The sequence below is a fragment of the Castanea sativa genome, chromosome 9, assembly GCF_040712315.1.
Source record: "Castanea sativa cultivar Marrone di Chiusa Pesio chromosome 9, ASM4071231v1".
NCBI classification, from domain to species: Eukaryota; Viridiplantae; Streptophyta; class Magnoliopsida; order Fagales; family Fagaceae; genus Castanea; species Castanea sativa.
In genome coordinates this window covers 22,565,486-22,574,193 of record NC_134021.1, presented here as the reverse complement: position 1 = coordinate 22,574,193, position 8,708 = coordinate 22,565,486, and the positions used below count along the sequence as shown (strand labels likewise).

Sequence of the window (8,708 nt, the reverse complement as noted above, 5' to 3'; positions counted from 1 at the left end):
ATAATGCATACAAGTGTAGACCTTTTTTTTTTTTTGGCTTCATTTGTAGCCGTACCTCTGCAATCACGAGATTACTCAGCAAAAGTATTGATGCATGCTTGACCTTTCAAATTAGTGAATCCTAGCAGCCCTGTGCATGTATAGTAAAAAGTTGTTGCAGCCCTTTGTACCCCCCATAATCCAGCACAATGTTAATAGCCAATTTCAAATAAAGGCAATAACATGATGTCAAACTAGAACAAAGACACCATGAAGCAAATGGTATCAAATCATTTGATGCAAACATAACTATAAGTGTAAATATGTAGCCATACATACAAAACTAAATTATAGTGGGCAAAGGGTTAGATCTTCACCATTCAAATGGATTTGTGCACACAGAGAAAGGTTGGATGCTATCCACTCATAGATCAAAACCCAAGAATCCAGCAAAAATACCATACCCATATTCACAACTTAAACACGAAAAGATGATGTCAAACTATAACTAACAGCATGCCAGGACCATAATCACTTTAAAACAGGCTTAAAAAACAACCACTGCTCCGCAATAGTAACACGAGTTTCTGTACTCTATATGCTAAGTAAAAAAAAAAAAAGCTAAGTTATTATGATTATTTTCTTTAACAAACCATCAACCAGCAACTTGATGATCCACAGATGGTGTACTTCAAACATCTTTTGCCAATCCTGAAATATCAACATTTCCTGACTCAGTCTCAGTTGGAAAGGTTTTATCCTCAATAGGTATCCCTCGTCTCATAGACGGTGAAGATGAAGGCTTCCCTCGCCTCGTGGGAGGTGAAGATGAAGGCTCCCCATCAAACAGACTTGAACCCCCAAATGCACCAAAAAAACCATTCTTCATCTCTTCAGCTGCTTCAAATAAACTGTTGAGGCCACCAAGAAAACTACGTTCTATGGCTTCAATATCACTCCGTAACCCAGGGAAGTCCAATGCCCCATGCTCTGATGACCCAAAAGAGAGAGACCCTTTAAGCACCTCATCTGTGACATCATCTTCAGTGTATTCTTTGTTGGACTGCACCATTTCAACAGGCCTGGCAAAAAAATTAAGGCAAGTGTGAGACTAACCTCCCAGTCAGAATATATTCTCTTATGACCACTGCTTGAATTGTTGTCACAGCTGCATTGCTATCCCACCACATTAATTGGAATTCCAATATTCTTTTTTTGATAAGAGGAATTCCAATATTCTTATGGAGCTATATTAAGTTTACAAACCTTAACCAACCCATATAGTGAACAAAACCAACCTGAAGTTGGACAGAATCACATCCGCCATGATGTATCATATGAAACCCACATTTTTTTTAAACCAAAACAAAAACAGAACATGCCCAAAATCCCAAACCAATGCCAAACTAATGTAAGACCCCAATGCAACCAAAACCAATGAGTATATATATCCGCTATCAGATGATATACCAGATTACTATTCTACCTAATAACTAGGCCCACATGAGTGACAAATCTTAACAGCACAGAAAACAACAATTTACAAAAAGCAGACTGTTCACTTGGAAACAAATATGAACCAACAACATATAAAAAGTTCCATAGCTTCAAGTCTGTTAACTCTAATCATAACTCTAATTTTTTATTTTATTTTATTTTAGGAAGAAGAATAAAGCAATGTACTTTACCAAAGATAGAAGGCTGAATGTTAAATAACCCCAAAACAAAGAAAACATACACACAAAACTCTCATGCATCTACCAGGTAGAAGATAAACAGACAAACCTCATAAAAAAATTAAATAAAATGAAACCATACAAAACAAACATATAATCATATTAGAGAAAAAGCTGAACTCGAAGGAAAGTTGAACTTAGTGGAATCTATCTAACAGGCCTCAATTTAATCATATGCCTTTCCACAGGACCAGGAGATTGGATCAAGCCATAAGAAGAATGCTTGGCTGATTAATAACTCATAAGAATAGAGACAAAAGCTCAAGCTTAACCTTCTAGATTACAAGATGTAGCAAACCTCAATTTAAGATGTAACATTAGATTCTTTTACTTAAATACTGAATTCATAAATCAATAATTGTTTTCAAATTGAGTTATGAGCTTTAAAAGAAAACAATAGTGTCTACAAAAATGTCCACCAACACTATGGTTTAAATTACAAGCTACCCTTCACAAACAGAAATTTTCCAAAATGAGAACTCTAAATAACTATACCTGGAAATTAAAAAATTAATCCTTTTGATATTACAAGTTACCCCTTTGCAAATCGAAAATTTCCAAAATAAGAAAATAACTAGATTTTTTTTATAAGTAAATTTTATTTTAAATAACTAGACTTCAAACATAAAACCGTTACTATACTTGAGGTTAAATTTACAAGCATGACAAATGGATATCATTGGAAAAACATTAATGTAAATTGTTTTTGTAGCTATTATGGGCTATAATTCTATAATCTACGCATTTGGCTACCACTAATTTAAAAGTGCTGTTTGAGAATCAAAACGAGAAAGGACAAACTATTATGTAAAGGTTTCTGGCTTTGCATTCATTTTGATGCCCTTTATAATAATGATAATAATAATAACCATGATGATGATGAATAAAACAGCATCGTCATAATCATCATTTAGCCTCATTATATGCGCCGACACACGTGCTCAGAGGATTTTTTCCTAGAAATATTACAATGGTAAATGCTTATTTCTTTTATTTTCTGATCATATTTAAGAAACAGTATAAGTTTGAAACTAAACAACAAAATATTAGTATAAGCAATCCATCCTATTATAAGAAAGGGAAGCATGAGCATAAGTTATACCATGATTTTTTTTTGGGGGGGGGGGGGGGGACTATACCATGAAAATAGGTTGTAAGAGTGACATATTCTTGCAAAAAGATTTCAAGTAACTTTAGGAAGAAAGAGAAGTAAGGTTCAACAAAATTTGAAGCAACCATGGCAGAGTACATATACGGGATTAATTATGGTTCTAGAAATAAGATAAAGGCAGATTGGCAGTAAATTAAAGACACAGGTTTAATGCTAAAGTAGTTCAATATAATACTGCTCAGTTTCGAAGCAAAATAAAGGAATAGAGCTGAGCACTCTGTAATATATAAAGCCTCGCTTTATTTTTTAGATACAAGTATGCAACTATACTTCAACCAACTTTCAGTAAATAGCAATCAACAAAAAGCTGTTACATCCAAAAGAACACCACGCATACAGCCACGCGTTGGCTAAAATCAATTGATAAGGAATGGTGGCTTCCTGCCAACGAGCCTTAGCTCAACTGACGCGACCTAGGTGAAGGGTGAGGTCTTGGATCCAATGTGTACCAATTAATAAACATATAAATAAATAAATAAAAGAAATGGTGGCTTCCTACCAAAAAAAAAAAAAATACTCCATTCCTCTTTTCCACAAACTACATAATTTTCAGATTTCCTCATAATTCCCATTTTTGAAAAATACTCTCTTAGATTTCTTTTGGCACTCCAACTATCTAAAATCTTCCATTTCTAAATAAATAAAAATGAACTATAGCTCAGATAGCACTTCCTTCTCCCATAATAAAAGGTTAGAGGATGGAGTTGTGGGTTCAAAACCTATGAGATGCATGTGCAGTATACAAAAAAAATAAAAATAAAAATAAAAATCTACATTTCCAACTACTTATCCCCAAGAAAAATTACATTTCATGGGTGATCAAGGTATGATTTTTTTGGGTTTTATTTGTACTTTTTCCCCCTATTAGATCAAACATTATTTTCCCGATTTTTTTTTTTAGGTGGTTTTAACTTTTAATATTTGTTTCATAGAATGTCTATTTCTTTTTCTAGCTAACTTATCATTGATAGAGCTTTAATTTATTGTTATATTTTTTTTTTAATAAAAATTATTATTATTTTTTATCTAAAAGAAATTTTAATAGCTTCTTTGTATTTATAAAACTTTTTTTTTTCTTGATTAACAAATTTGGAAACAAATGTGAACTTTTAGCCTTTAGGGATGAAAATAACAAAAGTAAAACTTTAGGAACAAAAATGGAAATTAACCTAATATCTAACATAAAATAATGTTTAAATAGAAATGAACTGTTCAATAGTATTCAGTCAAATGAAGAAATTGAGAAAGAAACAACATAACAAGCACTCAATCAAACACCTCACATACCAAAACTTATCACTAAAATCACATAATTAAAAAATATATATATATATAAATAAATACAAACCCAAACAATAAAAAATATAAACAAAGCCCTTAGCTAGTCACTAAAATTTTCTTAGAAACCAAACAAAGCCCAAATACACATACATTCATATACAAATATATAAATATAGAAACGTACTTGCCAACGCATTCCCTGAGAAGCTCCTCAGTTTTCTCGCACTTTCTGATGAACTTTCCGGGCTCCACCTCCTCCGTTCTGCACTGCGACTTCACCACCTTCCTGGTGGAGCACCGGTCGCCGGACCTAGGGTTCCGGCTATCAATGACGTCTCCGGCCGATGAATTGCTCTCGTCTGGTTCGTCGTCCTTCCACACCCACCCCATTCTTCCAAATTCTTCGCTCAGCTTCGCTTCGCTTCCACGTAAAATCTTCCACACAATTCTAGTCGGTTTTTGTTTCAATATATATAGGGATGGCCATAGGTGGGAAAATTTTCTTTGGGCCCAAGTTCAAGGCCCAGAAGAGAAACATGGCCCAATTTGAAGACCCATGAAAACTAAACAATCTTTTAGCGTAAGCTTCAGCTTGAACAGCAACAAGTTTTTGACTTTTTTCTACAAAGCACGCCATATGAGTATGAGGAATTTGATGAAGCTCCACTCCTTGTGTTTAAGATTAAGCAACAAGCTTTCTCATTCTCAGCTTTCAGAATTTCAGTTTTGTTCTTATTCAAGCTTTTCCAGGTCTTCTAAACGGTTGAAGAAAACCCAAGACGCCCATTTGAAGAATCAAGCAGAAACTACTAGTACTAGTAGTGCATTTGGCTTACTTTTCAATGAGATTACTGAGATTTTAGGCGGTGATAATTTCACTACCGGGAAAACCCAATCTGGGAACTTGATATCCGGGGAAGTTAAAGAGGTAAAGGAAGAATTCACAGATTGCACACAAGGTGTTTGTAGAAATGCCGAGGAGAGTGTATTGCAAGAGAAGGACAATGTATTGAGTTTGGAGGATGCCCAGGTGGGAATTCTGGGTGGTAATGATGTTAGCATCGAAGTTCATAAGATTACCGAGATTGTTCGGGCAGAAAATGGTGTGGTTTCGATGGAGGAGCGGTTAGAAAATCTGGGTGTTGGGTTTGATTCAGAGGTTATTGAGAAAGTGTTGAAAAGGTGCTTTAAAGTGCCAGGTTTGGCATTCAGGTTCTTCAATTGGGTGAAGCTCAGAGATGGATTTCGTCATGCAACTAGGATTTACAATACCATGTTGTTCATAGCTGGGGAAGCTGGAGAATTTCAGTTGGTGGAGAAGTTAGTGGAGGAAATGGAGAAGAACTTTTGTGAGAAGGATATTAAGACTTCGACCATTCTTATCTCCCTATATGGGAATTCAAAGTTAATTAGCAAAGCCTTGCTGGTCTTTAATAATATGAGGAAGTGTGGTTGTGAACCAGATGTGCAGGTTTACAAAAAGATGATGCGTGCTCTTTGTGCAGCCGGAAAAGACGACATTGTGATAGAATTCTACAAGGAGATGGTAAAGAAGGAGATGGTGATTGATATGAATTTGTATAAGATGATAATGAATTGCTTAGCAAGATTAGGAGATGTGGGTGCTATTCACTCAGTTGCAGAAGACATGATGAGAGTTTGTCAGACTCCAGAACACATTGTTTATGGATATGTGCTGAAAAGTTTGTGCATTTCTGGGAGAATAAGAGAAGCTTTAGAATGGATTCGTGACCTCAAAAATAAAGATGTAACACTTGATGCTGAATACTTTGAGACCTTGGTGAAGGGACTATGTAGGGCTGATAGGATTGCGGATGCTTTGGAAATTATTGATATTATGAAGAAAAAACATCTTATTGGTGGGAAGGTTTATGGGATTATCATCAGTGGGTATTTAAGGAGAAATGATGTTTCTAAGGCACTTGAGATGTTTCAAAGCATGAAAGAGTCTGAGCATTTGCCTATGACCTCTACCTATACAGAGCTGATGCAGCATCTCTTCAAGTTGGGTGAGTATGAAAAAGGCTGCATGCTATATGATGAGATGCTGGAAAAAGGAGTGGAGCCAGATACTGTGGCAATCACAGCCATGGTTGCTGGTCACGTCAGCCAAAACCGTATATCTGAAGCATGGAAAGTTTTTAAGAGCATGGAAGAAATGGGCATCAGGCCCACTTGGAAATCTTATTCAGTATTCATTAAGGAGCTCTGTAAGATTTCTAAGACAGATGAGATTTTCAATGTTTTGAATGAAATGCGGGCATCCAAGATAGATGTTCAAGATGAAATATTTGATAGGGTTATATATTACATGGAGAAAAAGGGAGATGTAGGTAGTATTGAAAAAATAAAGCAAATGCAGAGAATCTACGAGCTTTACCCTCAAGAAGGTGAGTCACCTCGTACTGATGCATCCAAAGAGCAAGAGCTCAATATGGAGTTGAACTCTAACCAATCAGAGGCAGTAAGAATGGACTGTCACTTGGTAGAGCCACTTCCAAGGAATTATGATGAGCAGGATTTGCAAGAAATTTGTAGGATTTTTTCATCCTCGACAGATTGGTGCTTAATTCAAGAAGCTGTGGAGAAATGCAATATTCAGTTCACACCAGATCTTGTTGTGGAGATTTTGCATAACTGCAATACGCATGGTTCTGCAGCATTACACTTTTTTTCATGGGTAGGAAAACAAACTGGCTTTAGCCACACTACAGAGACCTACAACATGGCCATTAAAATTGCTGGACGGGGAAAAGATTTCAAGCACATGAGAAACCTCTTCTATGAAATGCGAAGAAGAGGTTACTCAATAACATCAGATACATGGACAATCATGATTATGCAATATGGTCGTACTGGTTTGACTGAGATTGCTTTGAATATATTTGGGGAGATGAAAGCTAGTGGTTGTAACCCAACTGGCAGTACATACAAGTATTTGATTATAAATCTTTGTAGGAGGAAAGGTAGGAAGGTGGATGAAGCCATTAAAATATATGATGAGATGATTCGCGCGGGACATATCCCTGACAAAGAACTGGTTGAAGCTTATGTTGGTTGCTTATGTAAAGTGGATAGGCAATTGGATGCTAAAAAATGCACAGATTCTCTCCGTAGGGTTGGTTTTACAATTTCACTTAGTCATTCCATGTACATTAGGGCTCTTTGTCGAGCTGGGAAGCTGGAAGAAGCTCAAGCATTGGTGGATGAGGTTGGGGCAGAAGGATCTACATTAGATCAGTACACTTATGGAAGTCTTGTTCATGGACTACTACAAAAGGGACGCATGGAAGAGGCAATGACTAAGGTGGATTCTATGAGGCAGGCAGGGATTAATCCGACTGTCCACGTTTATACATCTTTAATGGCTCATTTCCTGAAGGAGAAGCAGATAGAAAGAGCTCTGGAAGTTTTTCAGAAAATGCAACAAGAAGGTTGCCAACCAACTATTGTTACTTATACAGAATTGATACGTGGTTACATGAACATGGGGAAGGTTTCTGATGCTTGGAATATCTTCCATCATATGAAATTAAAAGGGCCTTTGCCTGATTTTAAGACTTATTCAATATTTATTACCTCTCTCTGTAAGGCAAATAGTTCTGAAGAGGCCTTGCAGCTTATATCTGAAATGGCAAGTAATGGGATCACTCCTAGTACTGTTAATTTTCGAGAAGTTTTTTACGGGCTAAACAGGGAAGGGAAGCAAGATTTAGCTCGTTCAGTGTTACAACAAAAATTAGCTTTAAGATCAAAACGCAAGTTCTTAACGTAATCTATTTTAAGTATTTTTTGTAAGTATTTGTTTTAATTTTGTTTTAACAACTATTCTTTTTTTTTTTTTCTGGCTTTAATTTAATTCAATTTGTTCGGGTCCTTCAGAATACAACTCTAAATTTACTAAACCTTTGTGTGCTAGTTAAGATTGTCTGTAAGGTCACAGGCTCACAGCATTTGACACGGTTATTATGAAACACCTTCCTCATGAACCTGATTTCATGTTGGGGGTTGGGCTGGCGTGTATGACTTACCAAAAAAATTACAAAAATACAGCTGAGGTGCCTTAAAGAAGTTAAGATGGGTGGAATATTTCAATGGATAAATAGGGCTACTTCCACGTGAAAGTATGTTATGTTTCTGCTACATACAACATCACATTTATAGTGTCATCACATTTATAGTGTGTGAGTGTAAAAGTATATTATATTTTTGATATATACAGCATCACACTTACAGTATGTGGGGGCCCTCACACCATGTAAATATGGAGCAAAAACACTATATATATATATATATATATATATATATATATATATATATATATATATATATATATATATATATATATATTCTCTTCAACAATGAGAGGGTTTTACACTTTTATGAAATGCCTCTCACGTTTGGTGGGCTCCACACTCTTGCCATTAGGGATGACCAAATTCATTGAGTAATGGATACCCGATCCAAAAGTTTATGGTAATACCCAGTTTATAAATAATAATTGGGTTAGGTTTGGATAT

General features: G+C 35.6%; 2 protein-coding genes across 2 annotated transcripts; one reads left to right on the top strand and one right to left on the bottom strand.

Moving 5' to 3' along the window:
• Positions 1-368: 368 nt before the first annotated feature.
• On the bottom strand, positions 369-4,605 carry LOC142610971 (fra a 1-associated protein). The gene is made up of 2 exons (XM_075782959.1): positions 4,352-4,605; positions 369-1,061 (listed from the first exon to the last, which is right to left on the bottom strand). Exons 1-2 carry the CDS (start codon positions 4,555-4,557, stop codon positions 671-673), a joined length of 597 nt encoding a protein of 198 aa, XP_075639074.1. The 5' UTR covers positions 4,558-4,605; the 3' UTR covers positions 369-670.
• Positions 4,606-4,776: 171 nt separating this feature from the next.
• On the top strand, positions 4,777-8,057 carry LOC142610970 (putative pentatricopeptide repeat-containing protein At5g06400, mitochondrial). The gene has a single exon (XM_075782958.1). The coding sequence runs from the start codon at positions 4,805-4,807 to the stop codon at positions 7,961-7,963; it is 3,159 nt and encodes a 1,052-aa protein (XP_075639073.1). The 5' UTR covers positions 4,777-4,804; the 3' UTR covers positions 7,964-8,057.
• Positions 8,058-8,708: the final 651 nt, after the last annotated feature.

Bases quoted from the DNA above. Each gene is read 5' to 3' on its own strand.
- LOC142610971 (XM_075782959.1), bottom strand. From the start codon at position 4,557: ATGGGGTGGGTGTGGAAGGACGACGAACCAGACGAGAGCAATTCATCG. The intron at 1,062-4,351 runs GTACGTTTCTAT...TTTTTTTGCCAG, and splicing joins CTCAGGGAATGCGTTGGCAA to GCCTGTTGAAATGGTGCAGT.
- LOC142610970 (XM_075782958.1), top strand. From the start codon at position 4,805: ATGAGTATGAGGAATTTGATGAAGCTCCACTCCTTGTGTTTAAGATTA.